This window comes from Prionailurus bengalensis, chromosome D4 (genome assembly GCF_016509475.1).
Source record: "Prionailurus bengalensis isolate Pbe53 chromosome D4, Fcat_Pben_1.1_paternal_pri, whole genome shotgun sequence".
In the NCBI taxonomy this organism is placed as follows: domain Eukaryota; kingdom Metazoa; phylum Chordata; class Mammalia; order Carnivora; family Felidae; genus Prionailurus; species Prionailurus bengalensis.
The window spans coordinates 83,518,524-83,538,458 of record NC_057359.1 but is presented as its reverse complement, the minus strand read 5'-3'; the positions used below and the strand labels follow the sequence as shown (position 1 = coordinate 83,538,458).

Sequence of the window (19,935 nt, the reverse complement as noted above, 5' to 3'; positions counted from 1 at the left end):
CAGACAACTGGCTGTGAATCCTCTCCTGCATCCCGGGCTGGCCTTGCTGAGTCACCCGGGTGGGGGCATCTCCCGGGTGGCAGTGATTTGGTGCCCTCGGGGGAGGACTTTGGTGCCAGGTGCTGGTGTCCATAAACAGAATCAACGTGGGGCAAGGACGGCCAGTCTGGGGGCGCCATGAGGCCTGGGCAGAGGTGAGGTGGGGCCCACGCCCGCCCAATCATGAGAAAACAAATGGACCACTAACCCTCAAAAGGGTGTTGTTTCTGAACCTAACCGGCTGCGGTCTGTGACAGCCAACAGGTGGCCCAGGGCGGGGACCAGGCCACCGCAAGGAAGCAAGGGGCTCCTGCTCAGCCCAGGGCACTCACCTTTAGGAGGCCAATCTCCTTGACGCAGTCCTGCCTGGCTTTGGCGTCCATCATCTCGAATATCTTGGGTGAGAGGAAAAAGAGAGAGAGTGGTCAAAACCCAGCTCCCGGGACCCCCACCGGGAGCCACAAGAATGGGAACTCCCACCCTGGCTCTCCCACCTCCTCGCCGAGGGACGCCATAAACACAACGGCTGTTTACCGGGTGCCCATCCTGAATCCTGGGAGGATTCAGCCAGGCGCTCTGGGCTGAATCCTCCCGTGAGGCAGGGGTTACTGGTGCCGACTTATAAAGACCGAGAAATGCAGTGACTTGCTGAGGTCACCCACTGGTAAGTGGGAGGCCAGGAAACGTGCTTGGAGCCTCAGTCTTCACCTCTGGAAATGGGGCCAATAGCCTGGCCTGACCTCCCAGGTGGTCACGTGGGCTGAGTGAGAGGGTGTAAGCACAGCACCTGCCACCGCACACCCTCCCCCCCGCCACCCCGGGGCCCGTTCAGTGCCCGTTCGCCGTGGGCCCTCAGAATACCTTCTGACTCCCGGCAACAAACAGAAGGTCCCCACTACAAAACCCGACATGGCACAGAAAAGCAGGACAAAGAGGGCCAGGCGAGCCCCTCCTTGGAAGACAAATCAGAGCAGAAAATGGGCCTTTTCTAAAGAGAGGAGCCCGCCTCTCCTCCAGCGACCCGGAGCCACATGTGCGGTTTACAGACCAGCAAAGAAACCATCTGTCGCCTGGGTCCCCACCCGTGGCTGCGTCTGCGTCCCCTCCTCTGCCCAGGCTGTTAGGCTCATTCTCGAAGGACAAATGAGCAAACTGAGGTGTCGGGAAACTCTGCTGGGGGATTTAAAGCCACCTTCTGTGGCAACGTGCTGTTCAAACGTGCCCAGTGGCTCTCACTGAAACGCATCCTGGCAGGACTCTGCGGCTGCCAACCCATCTGCTTGAGCCCCCTCCTCCATTTCGGGGGGACACGGAGGTCAGGAAAGGCTCTCAAACCCAGAGGCGACCAGCAAGTGCTGAGTCGGTGTGGGTCAGAGGCTGAGCTCCCCCTCAGCTCGCTCTGTGGGCCCGGCGAGATGGATACTCACGCCTCTGCGGTTCTTCTGATCTGAGAAATGGGGTGACTGCCCTCACCCACAGGACCGTTCTCAAGACACGACCCGGTATACAGTGGTGCTCAATGCATGCTCATTTGCCTTTTCCTCTAAGGCTCACGATGAGCTTTCATCAACAGGAGCCCACCTAATCCTTCCCACAGCCCAGTGAGCTGGGTGCCGATTTCAGAGGAAGGGTCGAGGACTGGCCGAGGGCCACAATGTTTAGACACAGAAGCTGGCTCCCGTGATGTGGTTTTGACCCCATGGGCTCACCTGCACCTTCTTTAGAGCCACCGTCTTCCTGTCCAGCAGGCAGGTGGCCTTGTACACCTCGCTGAACTGTCCTCGGCCTATCTTCTTCTCGATCTGGAAGTCTGCCAGCGAGCAGCGAAAAGACAGGGTGTTCGGGTGCCTCTGGAGGAGATGGACAGAGGGGTATCAGTAGCCAGGCTGTGGTGAGGGGCCGGGCCCTGGGCAGCTGGGGCCCCTTCCAGAACCTGGCAACTCCAGCAATGCTCCTCCAAGGCCACGGAGAGACTTTGAATGCCAACCTCACTGTCAGAGACTCCATCGGCCCCCTGGGTGCTGTCCACACCACAACACCCCCCACTCTGTAGATGAGAATCTGAGGCTGCTGGTTTCCCCCATGGCACTTAGCACCACCCCTCATTACCTGATCCCACGGTCATCTGCTTGTTTCTGTCCCGCACTCCCAGAAAGCTGACTCCCTGGGGCCAGGGCCTCGCCCACCTTGTTCACTCCTGAAGCCCTTGTGCCCAGGCTGGAGCCAGCAAGCAGAGCAGGTGTGAAGGAAGTGACCCACCAAGATCACACAGCTAGGGCGAGGCCCCGCTGGGTCTCACTGGCCCCAAGGCCCTCCACGTGTCGGCCCCAACCCTAACCCTACGAGTCATTGTAAGATGTGACTTCCCCTCCCGGGGTAGCCAATCCCATCCAAGAGATGAGAAAACCAAGATTAAATCTGCAGTCTCACCAGTCCGAGCCCCTTCTTTGAATAAACAGGCCCCTTTATGGCAACATGAGGGATCCAGACACTTCACGGTGACTCTCCAGGGGCCAGCACAGAAACCCACAACTGAGCAGTATGACCTGCCCAGGGATGGTGCTGCCCAGTGAGGCAGCAGTGGCCACGTAGCCCCTTGCCACCCCCCCCCCGCCCCCCACAACACATGTGCAAAGTGCTCTGGGGAGAAGGAGAGGAGGGGGTGCCTTCTTGGGCCCTGGAAAGGGGAAGAGGAGGGGAGGACGGCGAGGATGCCTTGGCTCTGGTCTGCCCCGCGCTGGCCTGCCAAAATACGTCCTCCTCCTGCTACCCGCCCCCTCGCGCCACTCTGGGACAGGGGGTCACCGCCACTGGGGACCCGCCCCGGCTGGGCGGCGGTGTGAGGACAGGGTCTCACATATAGAAGGGGGACAGAAACATCTGTGGAGTTCATTTTAGGGGGTGAGGGTGAGGCAAGAGGCACAGAGAGCCCCACCCAGGCAGGAAGGGACAAGTGTCTGAATTTTCTGATGCGAAAAGGCCTCTTCCAGACTTGGGCCGGAAGCATCCAAGAGGGTGGAAGATCAGGAACTTTATTGGGCTGCCTTCTGGAACTCTCCTTCGCCCGAATACCAACTTTTAGACAAATAAGCCCCGGAAGGAGCCTCCGGAGCCCTGTGGGGCTGGCATCCGTCTCAGTACGTCTGCTCTCAATCAACCTCGAGTTTTTCCTTCTTTTTCTTTGCTACACGAATATGTTCGGTTTGAACTGTGAAACAGGCGAAGATAAGGAGAGCACGCCATCGCGGCGAGGTGAGTAGAGTTAGCAACCTGTTATGGTAACTCAAAGTCCTCGCCCGACAACCACCCACGAAGCCTTTAAGACCCCACGTGCTCTGCCCACCCACATCCTCACACCTCTGCGTCCTTGCTATTTTATGACTTTCTCCTGGTCACTTCGCTTCTTCCACACTGACTATCCTTTTTTGTTCTCGCTGGGCCTTCTACCTGGAATGTCCCTCGGACGCCTCCCTGCTTCTCTCCCTTCCACACTTCCGACTCTTCCCCCTTGGTGTTCACCTTCCAGCATTCCCAATCCCATATTTTACTTAGTTATCTTCTTTGTGTCCCGACCACGAGAAGGTATGCCCCACAGAACGATGTGACATGCTGTAGGCACTCAATAAATGTTTGTTCAGTGAACAAATATTCACATATATGGAGATGGTGTACTTTTTAAAAACACAAAATCGTGGGTGCCTGGGTGGCTCAGTCGGTTAAGCATCCGACTCTTGATTTCGGCTCGGGTCATGATCTCACGGTTTGTGAGTTCGAGCCCCGCACAGGGCTCCTCGCGGAGAGTGCGGATCCCTGCTTGGGATTCTCCCTCTCTTTCTGCCCCTCCCCCACTCACACGTGTGTGTGTGTGTGTGTGTGTGTGTGTGTGTGTGTGTGCGCGTGCACGCTCTCTCAAATAAACTTTAAAAAACTCCACAAAATGGTGTGAACGTTTTACTCTAAGACTTGCTTTCCCCTCTCTCAGCAACTGATGGATATTGTCCACTGACAGTGAGTTAAATAACTGCCAAATATAGTCCACAGTAGGCTTGTTTCTAGTCTCTCATCACTACAAATAACGTTGCGATAAACATCCTTATGTAGATCTCCTTATGCCTATTTTCTGGGTTGCTCACTGGTGACCTTGGGCAATTACACAAGCTGCTGGGTCTCAGTTGCCTTGTAAGGCAGAGGTATAGAAGCATGCCTGTCTTATAGGGTTGCTTTAAGGATCACGTGAGATTGCTGAGTACCACCCCCAGCACACAGTAGGTGCTCAGTGGTTTTTATTACTGACAAGTGGGGGTGGATCAGGAGAGAGGGGCCCTGAGCTGCTACTCCTCACCCCGGCCTTTCTGAACCTGCCCAGACCCAGCTCTGTGCCAAGGAAACCCTAACAGCACCCGCCTGCCAGGAGTGAGCGATGGAAGTCCGAGGCTCACAGCCTGCTGCCTCCTTCCCTCAGCAAGGTAACGGTGGGGCCAACCTTGGCTCTGAAGTCTTGAGGCATAATTACCTCTCCTGGTGAGAGATTTGAAGATGCTTCCTAGGGGGGCGCTGAGCAGAAGGCAGGGCTGGTGGAGGAGGAAGACCACAATCTTATCCACCCTATGCCAGTGCCTGTTCTAGTAAGTTGTTCAGTAACAATTAACCTACTTATATACAAAGTGCCCATGTAAGAAAGTACAAGCATTTATTGAGCACTTACTGTGTGCCAGGTACCGTGCAGAATACTTCCCACGACCCTGTGAGTAGGCATCACTGTTATCGCCATTTTAGGAAACTGAGGCTCAGAGGGGAGGCAGTGACCAGCTCCAGACCTCGAAGTGAGTAATGGGAGGGATTTGAACCTGGGACCCGAGACTCCAGAGTCCACGCCCTTTGCGCTATGCTGTGTGGCCTCCCAACTCAGATTCCTCCTCGGCTTTTCCTTCAAGATCCCGTGACTGGCCAGGTCTAGGCTTCTTGCTTCTTGCTTCCAGTCACCTGAGCCCCACCCTGTCCCCCGAACAGGGGCCTCTCCAAAACTGCGCCCCTTAGTCCCCTCCATGTCCCCTGAGCTGAGGCCCTCACGTGCCCAGAGCGAGTGCTCAGGGCACGTGTGTCCAATGACACAATGGAACGGGCTCAAAGCAACCTGGTGCGCTGTGGGACTTGGTAATGCAGCCACTGTCACTTGTGAAGTGCAGCTGAAATCACACACCCTCAGAAAAAGTCACCTACAATGCATCAGTTACTGTACTAGCTGCCTACACAGATTTTGTGACTTAAGTCTCCTCACAGCTGGTCAGTGGGGAGCTGAGACCTGAACTCCCTGACCACATAGAGTCAGCTGCACTGAGAGGTGACATGGGCAGGGCCCCTCCCCTCTCCAGGCCTCAGTTTCCCCCCTGGGACAGCGAAGAGTTTGGAGGAGGTGATCTCCTAGGGTCCTTGCTCTGCAAACACTAGGTGAGAAGCCATCGCAAGTGGCTGGAGTCCCCAGCACTCTCTTGTCCACCCCAGAGATGTGCCCTGAAGGCCATGCTGCCCAGAGGAAACTCCCAGAGGACAGAGGTGACATCCCGGCTGGCATCCAGAGACTCCAGATGCACATCTGCATATGCGATGACCCAGATTTGCATTTCCTGTCACAACCCAATTCGACCTAATTAGAGGAGTGAGCTCCTGTGTGGGGGTGGGGGGAGGGGGGTAGGGAGCAGGGGCGGGTTCCTCTGGCAGCAGCACAGCCTGTGAGGGGGACAGTCTGGGCAGGCTCAGGGCCACCACCATCCTCACAGGGGTGGGGATGGGGCCCTGTCCCCAGGGTGGCCTCTGTTCAGGTAGGGGACACCGCGGGCCACACGGTGCAGTGCCCGAGCCAGGAGAGCCCTGACTCAGATTTAACTCAGGGGATGTGAGCAGAAGAGGAAGAGGTGAAAGGAGTCATGGCCCCATAAGGCCAGACCTCTCTCCTCAGCCACCTCCAAGGCTTCCTCCCCTGCTGGGGCAGCCCTCAGCCAGCTCGCTCTTGCCCTACAGCTGAGGTCATCCACAACAGGGGGACGTTAGCGTTATCAGCCCCAGGATTCCTCGGAGGATTCCAGATGATGTTGGTGCCAACCATCCAGGGAGCTCTGAGCTGCTGGGCAGACCGGGGGGCAGACCGGGGGCTGGTGGCGAGCAGCTTGCACTATGGAGATGTCAAGGTAATACCTCAGCCCTGATGGCCTTTCTGAAAACTGTTCGTCTAATAATCCTCACTGCCCCCTGTTACATCTTGGACCCCACGCTGGCTCCCGGGGAAAACAGGCACCAGCCCTGGAGCACGGGTTGGCAGAGGGGTGACCCCTGCTCTGGCTCCATCAGCTGAGACACGGACACTGGGGTGCAGAGGCTGGAGTTCCCATCCCAGATCTGCCACTTCCTGGCCGGGGGCCTTGGAGAAGCCCTCTGGGCCTCAGTTTCCTCAACTGGACAATTAAGGTAATAATAGTGCCTCCTTTAGAGGGCTGCTAGGGGGTAAGAAAGTTACCGAATGAAGGCTCTTGGAAGGGCGCCTGGCACGTGGGAGATGCTACAGGGTTGTTAATGTCATTACTGGTATTGGCATTGCTCTGTCCGAGGTGTGGACCTCGGACAAGGTCGGCGCCTGCCTCCTAGGGGGCTGGGGACGAGCTGAGGCAGCGAGGTCGTGGCTGTTGTTATCACCATCACCATCACCATCATCCCCACCCCACGGAAGGTCTGCACTGGGCCTATTTCAAGCTGTGGGCTCTTTGGCTGTGAAAACTACAATGAATTTTAAAATAGGAGAATAAGATCAATGGTATGCCATTTCCTTAACACCCACCATGTCAGACGCCACGTTGGGGGTTTAAAGTATACCATCTTGGGGCGACTGGCTCAGTCGGTTAAGCATCCGACTTCCGCTCAGGTCGTGATCTCACAGTTTGTGAGCTTGAGCCCCGCTTCGGGCTCCACACTCTCTCCCTCTCTCACTGGTCCTCACTCATTCATGCTCTCTCTCTCAAAAAAAAAAAAAAAAAATATATATATATATATATATATATATATACACACCATCTCAGTCTTCACGGCCCCATTTTACAGATGAGGAAACTGAGGCTCAGAGAGGTCACTTACCCATCGTCACCTGACTGCAGTAAAGCAGTGAGGTGGACGTGCCCCCGTAGCCTTCTGACTTCATGGTCCCCTACACGGGTCGTCCAGGACTGTTTGCCAAGGGACTGAGCTAGACCACAGGCTCGCTCGCCTCCCTTTGGAGGGCTATTCTGTGAGCCACTCACTGGGAAAATGTGGCTGGAAATTCTGACTCCTCACCCCCCTTCCCCAAGGTGGGAGCCCCTTACTTCTCCCCCAGAGGAGGAGCAGATGGGCAGAGAGGCCGGGAGGCGGCGGCAGGGGTGCTGACCCGCTCTGGTGCTAGCTGCGGTGAGCCCGCGGGGGAAACACCATCTCAGAGAGAAGAAGAGCCTCTGGGCGACTCCCTGGGCAGCAGGAGGCTCGGCTGAACCAGGAGTCCCCTCTTTCCCTGATCCCATCCCTCCCCCAAGAAATACCACCAGCCTTCTCAGGCCAAGGCCAGACATGGCGGGCTGGTGAACCACCCCAGGACAGCCCCTCCCCAGAAAGCTCAGAGAAACCCAGGCTCTCTTCTGCAAGTCAGATCAAATTAGGCCACGAACACCTCCCACCCTGCGCTAAGTTGAGTTTAAAATGTTTGAACCACAATAAGCCTCAGCTCAGCCATCGACAAATCCTTAAAAAAAAAAAAAAAAAAGGAGCATAAAATTACATGTTAAAAGAATAAAAATGCATTCGCCCAATTAATTTTCTGAAATCTCATTAAAAAATTTAGCCTGACTAAGTCAGACTTCTGACCTGAATTTTAATCATCTTTACACTGAATGGGTCTTTTTTTTTCCCTGATATTTGCAATGCATCATTAATTTTAAGGCAACTGTTTCTGTGATTTTAAAAAGCATACTTCATCAGAATGACATTTCCTGTAAACGAATTTCACCTTTAAAGACATCTGACATTGTGTGTAGGGAACTTCTAATGGGTTCGGTATACGTGTATACGGTGATGTGTTTTAAATCTGTGTTACACAGAAGAGGGGCATGATTTACAGAGAGTCCATATTGTCAGGCTCTTCACGAGGCCATCCCTGCTCAGCTCTTCACAATCTGGCTAATTTCAAGCCCAAAGCTCATCTTCCCTCTCGTAGATCTCGTGACGAGAAGGCGGGGTGCCGTGGGGCCCCAGGACCCGGGGTGACTCCTGGCTCTGCCCCTCAAGAGCAAAACGCACACGTTATTTACCTCGATTTCCTTCCCTGCGAAACAGAGTTCTGAATAAGACCTGGTTCTCTGAGTCGGGAGGAGGATGGGATGAGGTCAATGCCAGGTGTCACTACTGGCAGCATGGCCGCCATGACCGTCCCAACCTGAAAGTCTAGACTCTGCTCCGAGGGCCACAGGCGCGTGGGAACAGTGAGCAAGATGCCCAAAACTTGGAAGTCACCTGGTAACAAACCTAGAATCATCTCAGCTGCGGTGCGTCCCCCAGGACAATTCCCACTAACTGAGCTCAGAGAAAGCTGAGCTTAAACATACATAAAAGAATCTGGAACCAGCCCCGATGACTAACGAGCCAAGACTTGAAAGGGGAAAGGCATAGAGAGCGTCAGTCATCCCACCACGAGGTTGGATACATCCTCGACTTCTCTCTCCCTCACCCCTTCAGTTACCAAGTGCAGTTGCCTTTCCCCCCCGGAAGTCTCTGGAATCTTTTCTCCCTGTGTTCAGCCATTTAAGACCGAGACAGGGAAGGGAAGGGAAGGGAAGGGAAGGGAAGGGAAGGCAGGCTTCCTCCTATTTTCACCTTACTTGTGCCTTGAGCGCCAGCAACCGGTGTTCTTTCAAAAACGCAAACTCCCCTGTCCACCTAAGACCCTTAATGGGCTCATCATTCATTCACTATAGACTCAATTTCAGATGACACAGCCTTTCATCAACACCAGGAAGCACTGGCATTTAAACACCTGCCTAACCTGACTGGTCCTGCACCTTCAAGACTGGCTCCTTCCTCCTCCTGGGACATCCTCTCCGTCCTGCCCCACACTCCTGATCGTTGCCAGCCCACACATCATCCCTCTAGAGCTCCCCCGTCCCACCCCACCCTCTGGGCTCCCTCAGCATCTGCCCATCCCTCCGTGGGGCCTTCCACCTCTCGTACGGACTGTCTCTACTTCTGTGTGGGGCTCTTTAGCAGACCCAAGGCAGAAATGAGACAGGTCCTTGCTGAATTTATGACACGTCGGCAAACACTTCTTGAATTTTAAAAGCTGTTAATATTTGGCCATTAAATCTTACCTAACTACCAACACTGCTTTGGGAAGATTTTTATAAAGATTTTGGCCTGTGTGATTCAGATCTAAGAGGCAGCTGTCTATCCATCCCGTGAAAAGTAACGTGCATTCCTCTTTCTCTGAATAGGGCCGAATGTAACTGAACTTGGCGTGCCCCAAGCAGGTTTGCAAAGACTTTCCAGATGGAAGACACATTAACCAGGGCTTTCTCAGACAAGAGCACCTTTCTCCTTCTTGGAAATTCACGTGGTTCTTAGTGGGTCAGCTATGTTTCATTCCTGACGATAATGGTCTGCAGCACGCTGGTAAAATCATAAGGCATCGGGACATTAACGCTTTTTTTCTCAACTGCATTCATTCGTTCATTCATTCATTCACTCATTCATTCATTCATTCATCTGAAATCTCAATGATTTCACATGTGATTCCACTGGGTTCAGCAAACATATTTTCATAAGCTGACAGCTCTCACAGCTAGAAAGCTCCTTGAAATGACAAACCATTAGCCTGCAGCACAGAAAGTTAACGAAACCAGTTTGGAGTGTTTGTTAAGTTGTTCTTTTGACACTGTGGGTATTTCCAACTCTGGGCTCCTGAGTCGTGAAAACTAAAATGAATGTTAAAATATGAGAATAAAATCAGTGACAGGGGCGCCTGGGTGGCTCAGTGAGTTAAGGGGGGGGGACTCTTGGTTTCAGCTCAGGTCATGATCTCACGGTTTGTGAGATTGAGCCCCACACCAGGCTCTGTGCTGACAGTGAGGAGCCTGCTTGGGACTCTCTCTCTCCTTCTCTCTCTCTGCCCCTCCCCAACTCACACTCACGCTCTCTCTCTCAATAAGTCAATTTTCAAAAAAGAGTAAAATCAGTGACACACATCTCCTTGACACCCACAATGAAAGTATACCATCTCACAGCTCCATTTTACAGATGCGGGAACTGAGGCTCAGACAGGTCTTTTACCCAATGTCACCTGGCTGGTGACGGATGGAGTTGGGAAGTGAGCCCCACCTGGTCTAGAGCACAGTATTTTTGTCACTGTGGGCCCTGGCTCCTTCCTCTAAGGATGATTTCAGGGAAACAGCAGGGTGTCCTGCCCCGAAGGAAAATGCCTCTGTGGTCAATTTGAGGAGTTTCTATGGCCCGAAACTGGCAAGATTTGGGCCATGATGTCTCCCCAGCTGGGGTTTAAATACCGGTGCTTCCTGAGTGGAGGAGAGAGGAAGCGTCTGTCTTCATTCCCGCGCGAACCTGCAACAGTGCCGGTGTGAACACGGCTGTGGACCCCAGTTCTGCAAACCTGGCCAGATGCTGGTGGGTGTGGGGGCACCTTCACCGACAGCCGCTGCCCAACGACGAGTAATCGCGTCTAATTACACTTAACTATGTCATTACCCACTCCAGCACGTGCGACGAGAGGCCCGGACGCTGCGGCCGCCGCAGCCCGCCGCCGCCTCGCCTTGTTCGTGAAATAATTACGGGGCTCTCTCCTCTGCCAAATGAGGCTGTAATTAACCCTAATTGCTCAAAATGCAACTGGCTAATTCTGGGAGATTAATCAAGGGGGACTCAATTGTTAGTGAATGACTTAATATGACAAATTGCTACATCACCCGAGGAGGCCCCACTGCCCCCAGCCATCAGTGAGATGTCCTGGTGGACTCTGGACCAGCCGTGTCCATAGGCCTTTGGGCTTTCTGGGATCTGTGTCTCCAAATTCCACATAGGAAATGGGCCCGCATCCCATCCAGTAATGGGAACGAAGTACGAACAGTGTAGATGTGCTTGGACAGCCTGCGAGTGCAAGAGCATGGGTACACACACACACACACACACACACACACAGCGTCTACCAGTTCACACATCTGGCCTCTGCGTGAACCTATAAAGGTGCTCCCTCCCTTGGGCTGACGCAGCTCTACCCTGGGAAGCATGGCTTGATGAGAGCTCGGGTGTAGAAGGATTTCAGACCCGTCTGCCTCCTTGGCCAGGCGCCTTTGTGCAGCGTGCACCTGTACAACTGCACATGGCAACCCTGGCCAAGCAGGTCAAACACCAGCCCACCTGAAGTCCTCTGACAAGAACTAGGCAGTTAGTAAAGGCTGGTACAAGCCTTCCGTGCCTCAAGGAGGTAGCTGTCTCCGAATCTCCCCCTGATTCAGGTCTCACGGCTTTGGGGAAAAAGCCAACCCTGGACCTGACTTTTCATCATTCTAGGCTGTGCACCAGACCCTACAGCACCTGGCCCTGGCTCTCTGTCCTCCCTAGGCCTTTGTATGCCACTTCCTCAAGAAGCCTCTCTGGCCATCTAGTTTGGATCGTGTGCCTTTTTCGAGCTCCATGGGCCCCCGAGTTTCTTCTGCCTGGCTCATCTTTCTCCCCCAGGAGGCTGTGTGCTTTCTAGGAGCAGAACTGGGTCCGTCGCACACACTGCCAGGGCTATACTACACGTATCTGTAGTTCATCCAGTCAGCAGGCATCGAGGGGCTCCTCTGTGCCTGGCCTGGGATGATGTGACCAGTGATGCCTCGCCCCAGAAGGTCCTCTGTTTAGGAAGGGAGACAGACTCAGGAACCAGCTCCCCAGCGGGACGCTGTGGCCATAACCCAGCACCCGTGCGGCACAGAAGAAGGAGTGGGGTGGAGCCGGAAGGCTTCCTAGAAGCAGCAGCATTTGGACTGAGGCCTGGAGGAGTTGGGGAGGGCACCCAGGCCCAGGGAACAGTGTGCACAAAGGCACGGAGTGCACAAAGGCTCGGAACCCCAGAAACTGTCTTCAGGGAAGCTGCAGGTGGCTGCCTGGCTCTCCAAGGATCTACATCAAGGCCGAGGCAGGTGTGAGGAAACCAGCGTCCTGAAGCTCTGCTGGTTCTAGACAAAGAGGCTGAAGAGGGCCAGGGCACAGCTAAATCCAAAAGGAAGGCCGGCCTCAGCTCAGAGCGAGGAAGCACTTTCCGACCCCGCGCACAGGCTGCCCCAGAGCCCCTCACTCTCTCCTTGGGGCCTCCACAACATGGCCTTTCTACCCAGCGTGGATCCCACCGAAATAAAGCTGTTCCAGGCACATGGCAATCCCAGGGACAGACCAGAGTCCGGCACAGAGAAGGCTTCTCTGAGTGCTGCTGAAACAAGGGCTGAGCTGGTGGGCAGTGAGCCCCACTCCCACCCCTGGATGCATTCGAGAAGCGACTCTGTCTAGTGGCTGCTGAGGGGCGTCCTCCAGTGCCCGGGATAAAGCAGCCTCAGGGATCTGTGTTCCTCGGTGAATCCCCAATGCTCTGCAGACAAAGGAAGAGGCCTCACCTGTGGGTCAGGAGGGTGTGCGGGCCCCGGCGTGTGGCAGAGGTTGTTCGGGCTCCCTCCGTGGGGCATGTGGCTGGGCTGTCCGGCCATTCTGCATGCCAGCCTCACAAGGCACAGGCTGCAAAAGAAAACAAGGGCTTTCTTAGACACACGCCTGTTTGCTTTCTCTGCCGGATGGCACTGGGATGAGGCGGGACTGTCAGATTTTACATTTTCCAGATAGACCAGCCCGGGTGCTGGGCGGCCATCCAGCCCAGCAGTGCCTGGGCTAAGACTCGATACCCGATGTGACACGCTTTCCCTCCATTATCCTGTCTGACTAGGTCGCTGGGGTTATCTCTCCCCACTGGATAGAGGAGGTGGAAACATGCTCTGTGCAGGGAAAAGTCTAAAGGTGGCCCCCCTTCCAGCCAAGGATGTGTCAGATTCAACCCCACAAGTGCTAGGCTCCAAAGCCTTGTTCTTTCCACATTACTGTCCACCCCATGCCTCCTGGCAGAAAGTTACAAAGCCCCGTCCCCCATTACCACCCCCACAAAAACCCAGGTTGGCAGCCTGGGTGGTCAGGAGAGAGACCGTGAGCCAGACTGCATGCAGCGGCTGCAAGAAGGACCCAACCTCTCCATCCTCGCTGATGCCCTGATGCACAAAGCACTGGGAAGGCCAAGGCCATGGGGGCCCCTCACAGTGCCGCATACTCCTCGGGGCAGGCGCAGAGCCCTCTGTACAGGGGAACCGCCCCTTCTACCCCCAGGGGTTGGGCTGCCACGTCAGAGGCCCCCAGAAGAGTCAAGGACGCTAGCCACAGCAGCCGCTCCTGATTAAGCACCCACTAGGTGCCCAGGCCTGCGCTAAATGCCATCTAAGAATCACTCCCAGTGTCCCTTCCACCCCCGGGGTCACAGGCAGCCTCTGCTGGCCTCCCTAGCAGAGGCCGGCCTCGGGGGCAGGGACCAAGGCTGAGGCACACAGAGGCAGCTGTACAGCCAGAGGGGAGAGCCAGCATCCGGCTACCATGAGCCTCCTGGATGCAAGGGGAAAAGCCCTCCTTGGGAGGAAAGCCTTTCCTCCACCCACAGGCATTTCTGCAGCGCCTTGTCTGTCCAGGGCCAGGCCTGCGGAGGATGAAAGGGGCTGACGCCCAGGAGGCACCCGTCACACTGCAGGCATAAGGTGAAGGCCCCCGAATCTGGCTGCCTCTACTTCTACCAGACCCCGCCCTGGCTGTCCCACGGACTCGACACATCCCAAATAGAGCCCCTGAGGACTGGCCCAGGCTATTGGAGCAGCTTCGTCTATATCCTCTGGAGAGCCAGAGTCCCTAGGAATCAATGACCTCCGTCAATGACCAAGGGGTCCAGATGAAAGTCAGTGCCCTTGCCTTGGGTCAGGATACTCTGAGGTGTAACCCACACTCCAGAGCCCTGGGTGGGGCCTCCCCCGCTCCCTTATGGTCTTCCCCACTCGGCCCTCTCCGGGTCTGCTACTGGGGAACCAACCTAAGACATCACTTTCTCCCCGGACACACTCTGCCTCTCTCAATCTTGAACCTGGTCATCTATACCAGTCAAATCCCAAACGGAGAGCCTTCCCCTGGTCTAGTGGCTCAGCAAGCTGCGGTACCTACCTCCTAAGTGAACACATGCCCCCATTAACAGGGGTGTCTGGGCTGCGGGAAGGGAATCTCTTCCTTCCTCCCCGCCGTAGGTTTTTCCAGCCACAGTGGGTGGCATCCAGCCCTCCCAGGCTCAGGGATGTCTGTGATGCCTTCTGATCTATCAAAGCATGTCCACCAAGCCCCAAATGACCCACGATGCTTGCCTCCCCAGCTCTGCCCCCGAAGGGACCCCCGGCCACTCTAGAGCCTGCACACTGGCATGATGGGGTCCAGTGCCCATGCTTCCTCTGCCCTCCAGACGGGCCCAGCTCCTCCCTCACACGTTTTCTCAGCTGTTTCGGGGGGAAAGCCGCTCTCCGGCACACCAAGTAGACGGCAGAAATCAAGGCACCCAACTCAGGCTAGCAGGGGGAGCCTCCGGCGGCGGAGAGGGCATGCAGGGTGGGGGCTGCGTCCCGCCAAAGCACAGTCCGTGCTGTCTCCTGTCTGTGAAGCTGCCAAGACGGAGCCAGTTTTGACCCACAAACATGGCATTTTATGTGATAGATGTCTTGCTCCCTTTTTTCTCTTATCTCGAATAGGCAGCAAGGGGAGGGCACCGTGGGGGTGTCTATACCTCTGAGGCCTCTCCCCCCATCAAACCCCTCCCTCTGTCCCAGCGCGGGACTCACCTCCCACCTGGGTCCCCGGGTCTCCCAGTGCCTGTGCCCCGCTCACTGAGCCCCGCTCCACGTGGGCCACGGAGGCTTCCGGAGATGGGACCACAGCCCCCTCGGCATCTCCCGGCCATCTGTGCCTGAGCTCCCACACCGGAGTGCACGCCCCCAGGGTGACAGGGTGAGGACCAGGAGGAAGAGCCCCAGGATAAACAGACAAACACGAGCAGCTTCCTGAGGCAGCGCTGTTACTCAGGGGGGTAAACGTGTGCAACAATAAACCGGGTTTGGAGGGAACAGAATGTAAAATGCGCATGCATTTTAAGATAAAACCGGAGACTCCTGCAGGCTCTGCGGCTGCTCGGGGCTGCACCCCCAGACCCCTCAGGGTGACATGTTCACCGTCCTCTGCCCTTAGGGAGACCTCCAGGGAAAGGTTGGAGAAGAACTGTCTTCAGCAAGAAGGTTCTGTCTTTATCTTAGAAGGTGCCAGAGTGGCCTAGAGGCCAGGTGCACGCATGTACTTGCTCATCCGCCCACCTGCTGACTCCGGATGCCCCTTCCCTCATCACACCCCACCCAGCCTGTGGGGGGCCGTGGGCCTGGGTTTGTATCTCAACACTGTCACTCACCAGCCAGGAGCCTGGGCGCCACACTGGGCAGAAGCTTAGCAGGCGTTTGCCTGGGTCATTCCTACCCGCCCCCGCCCCACCTCGTGTGGTATTAACAGCGCCCTCCCAACATCTGCACCCAGAGGCAGCAGACTGCACGCACTCAGGGCTTCTCGGGAGACCCCAGACCTCACACGGGGCTCCGGGGGCACTGTCCAGGGGTCCCTGGCCTCATCAGAAAAAGAGTAATTAATAATGGTAAGTCAACGATTATGTACCCTTCTTATGCTAGGCCTTGCTCTATACACTTCACCTCTTAGCCCACCTCGTTTTAACAACGCCATGAGAGAGGGTCTATTATTGTCCCATTTTTCAGAAGAGGAAACCGAGGCACAAGAAGGTTAAGAGATTTTTCCCAGATCCACAGCAGTGGAGCCAGGACTCAAACCCACGGTGGCATCGTTGCCTAAAACCACCACGCTGCACTCCTCACAGGCTCTCAGTGGCAATTCATCATCTTTCTTTGTTACATACAAAGTTGAAAACTTCCTATGTCGTCTCCCCACCGAACAAACAGTCCCCTCAAAAACAGGACCTGTGCTGGGTGGGCAGGGGTGAGGGGCACGAGGGGCCATTTCCCCCACAGGGGCCCCACAGACAGGAGCCCCCAGGGTCCATGCCCTTTGGGACGGCACCGGCACCGTGGTGACTCAGCTCTGCCGTCCCCGGTACCTTTGCTGCCAACCCCCTGGAGCTTTGGTAAATTACTGTGCCTCGGAGTGGTTCTGTCCAGAACCTAATGGAAGGGTGGCTCCATGTCCTCCCCAGTGAGGAAGAGGGGCCTTTGTTCTAGGAAAGAAGCAGCCAAGGGGGACTCTGCAAGTCACAGAGTCCCAAGTGTCAGAGAGGGACACTACACAGGGGAAGGAGGGAAGAGGGAACGGGAGGGGGAGAGGAGGAGGAGGAAGGGGAGGAGAGAAGGAGTGGGAAGGGAGGGAGGGAGGGAGGTAGAGAAGGAAGAGGGGATGGTTGGGAGAAAGGCATGGAAGGTTCTCTGAAAAGAACCTTCAGTTTTTTCCGGTGGGCCAGATCTTTCCCTTGCATCCTGGGGCTGTTGGGAGACCCATTTTATAGATGAGGACACAGGCTCAGAGAGGGGAGGCTGGAGGTCATGTGGCCAGTAAGCTGCATGGGGAGATTTACTCTCACTGACTCCAAAGCCCTTCCTGGGTCCAAGATAGCCACTGCCTCTCACTCTCCAGGGGCGCTGGATTTCAGAGATTTTGCATTCTGTCTGTCTATACCTCAGTGGAAACCCAACCCCTTCACCCTGGAAATTCCTGCCAAAAACTGCTTCTTAGGGAGTGTTGATGCAGAAAGCCCGAGGCACACAGACACAGAGAGCAGGGAAAGTCCCTCAGCACTCATGGGCATCTCATGGGCATCTCTGGGTAGCACAGGGAGCAAGCTGGCTGCCTGTGCCTGGTGGCTCCCGCCAAGTTGCAGAACAATGAGGCTCAGGCAGCCAAAGCCCAAGTCAGGGGCCAAAAATCCGTGGAATGTGAGACCCAGGCACAGACCACACTGAGGGCCACCTAAAAGAGGGCCTTTCTTCTACAGGAAGCAAGGGCTCTGCGTTTCCAAGGCAGGGGGGATGCACAGTGTGGCTCCCAGCCTGGGTTTTCAATGTGTGGGCGTCTACCAGGTGCCCGGGGACCGAATCAGGATGCATCTAAGGGTTTAAGCAAGGCCTGCTGGGGAGTCCAACTGCCTAGGTTCAAATCCTGGCCTGGCTTCATTTAACCACGCAGTGTCTCAGTTTCCTCATCTGGAAAATGGGGCTAATAAGTAAGATGTTCCTTCCTCTTAGGGTCACTGAGAGCATTAAACGTGTTACCAGATGTAAATGCTTACAGCAGAGCCCGACACAGGTGAAGGCCCTCTGAGATGCTAGTCGCTCTCAGTATGGTTATCACTAACCCTCACTGGGCAACAGAGGGCTGAGTGATCGCCTCCATGTGACAGACACGGGAACTGGTGCTCAGAGAGGGGTAGGGGCTTGCCCAGGGTCACGTAGCTGGTAAGTGACAGAGCTGGGGCTCTTGGCCCCCAGATCTTGCTCTTTCTGCCTCACTGCACGTCCTCCTCAGGACCATTCTGGAACAAATGCTTTTATCACTCATGTGAAGCATGGCTACCTTCGCAAAGCCCCCCGAAACTCTCCTCCAAGCCCTGGCCTTTGGACAAGGCTCTTACTAATATGGGGCCTGGGTTTCATCTGGGCGCTCCCTGGAAGGGATCGGCTTCTGGGCTGGGCAGTGAGGTGTCTCCAGTGGCCTCTCTGACCAGGACTGTCACCTGGACCTTGCCTCCCAACTTCTGGAAACTTCACCTAGAAGAGTCGTGTCCCTCCTTACCCTACTGACAAATGCCACGCCTCGCGGAGGCTGGCAGCTCAGTGGGGCCCTTGCCCTCCCCGTGAAAGATGACTCAAGACTCCAGGTAGGCTCAGAAAGGCTCAGGGCGAGGCCCCGGCTTGGGGCGGGTTCAGGGGGGTCTGTGCGCGTGAGGATCTGTGTGTTGGGGGTCTCATGGTGGTGCATTCCTACACCGTGTGGGCGCAAGTATGTGTTTATACCCCACTTTGTTCCCAGACCCTGAGGCAGAAACAGCGTGTCCTGCCTGCCCTTCTCAAAACGTGTGCACGCAGGTCGGGTCCTCCTGATGACCGCGAGACTTTGAGCCCGGCCACATTCTGGGTCCGTCAACTGAGGCAGGGGCGTCACTGCCCCTCATTCAGGGGTGGGAGTGGTGAAGGCCAACGCGGCTCCCCGGCTGCCAGGCTCTGCCAGGCCCTCAGCCTCCGAGGCTCAGCCTCCACCGGAAGCCAGCCCCCACGCCAGTTTCCCTGAGGAAGGCCCCTCTCGGACCTTCCAACGGAGTGAACAGCTTTACGGGTTGTTTTCCCAATGCAGGAAACTATCGCTGTGACTTCCCACCCTCCCCTTTCCTCCCTGAACAAGTGACCCAACACCAGCGTGGGCACCAGGGACTTTCCGTCTGTCCAGCAGGCTCCCGGTGGCGGAAGCCCAGGATGGATGCCCACCGCCCGAAGCCGTCGGCCAACCCAGAGAGGAGAGACGCCACAGACCAGCACTGCCTAACACACCCCTTCACTTACGGAGATCCGAGGCCCAGCCAGGAAACGCGGCAGCTCGCGGAGCCTGGCCGCTGGTAGGGTCAAGGCTAGACCAGCTTCAGCACCACAACACCCACTTCGAGCTCCTCCCCTGAGCTGAGTCACCTGAACAGCTCCCAAGAAGCCCAAGAGGTGCCATCACCCCCATTTTGCAGATGAGGAAACTGAGGCTCTGAGGAGAAACAGCCCTTGCCAGAATCTACACATCAGAGAATGCTGCCATTTAAATGTGCTTCTCAGACCAGCGAGGCCGTGAACAACCAAAGAAACTCCACTGACTTCATGCCCCAGGACGAGGCCTGGGGCCGTAAGGAATGTCCTACCCACGCAGACCGGCTGGTGGGGAGAACATAACAGCCGCCACTAATGGAACATGTGCCGTGTTTGTACCCGGCCCGTGCCCAGTGCTGTGCGTACCCTGCTCCCTTACAGCAACCTTACGGCGGTTGCTATAATCTGCATTGTGCAGAAGAGGACACACAAGTTCAGACTGGTTAAGTGATGAGCCCAAGGTCACATAGCACACAACAGGCAGAACTGACCCTTGAAGCCAAGTCTGTGTGACTCCCCCGGTCCATACTGCCTTGGGAGAGTGAATGAATGAATGAGTGAGTGAGTGAGTGAGTGAATTCTGGCCCAGAGGTTTGGTTCTGGCTGCTGCGTCCTTCCCCCACCCTGGCCTCACTTCTCTTCTGGTCTTGGGATAAGCAGACGTTACCCATTCATCATTTGACAGGAAGCAGCCAGATCTCAGGCCAGAGTCGTGGGGGCCTGGGAGCCATAGGGGATGAGCCACAGATGGTGTCTGGTTTCCTGACTGGTCCTATGTCCCCTCACTCCCCACCCCCAAAGCCACACATGCTGCTCCGATTCCTCAGCTCCAGGACCAGTAGAAGACTGTCTTCTCTAAGACACGGGACCGCGACCAGCCCCGTCCTTCCAGGATGGCAGGACCTCTGTACAGCGTGGGCCTGCAGAACCTAGAGGTCGGCAGCTGATCTCCTGCCTCGTAACCCAACCGCCAGCCCACAACGGGAAGGTTCCCTCCCCTGAACACACAAATCCCAATCTGCTGCTTCCCACCCACAGCTCCCCAGGCCAAGGCCCACGTGCCTGGACACGGCATTCCAAGTCCTGC

The 19,935-nt window shown here is 55.9% G+C and overlaps 1 protein-coding gene across 3 annotated transcripts in view; it reads right to left on the bottom strand.

Annotated features, from left to right (window-relative positions):
• The window catches only part of NEK6 (NIMA related kinase 6), an 86,403-nt gene that overhangs the window by 32,630 nt on the left and 33,838 nt on the right, over positions 1-19,935 (bottom strand). For all 3 annotated transcript variants that reach the window (XM_043566893.1, XM_043566895.1, XM_043566894.1), the window contains exons 2-4: positions 12,714-12,831; positions 1,749-1,889; positions 372-434 (exon numbers count right to left, since the gene is read on the bottom strand). In XM_043566893.1, the coding sequence (XP_043422828.1) occupies positions 372-434; positions 1,749-1,889; positions 12,714-12,803 (294 nt within the window). In that variant the 5' untranslated portion in view covers positions 12,804-12,831. The remainder of the gene's footprint in view (positions 1-371; positions 435-1,748; positions 1,890-12,713; positions 12,832-19,935) is intronic.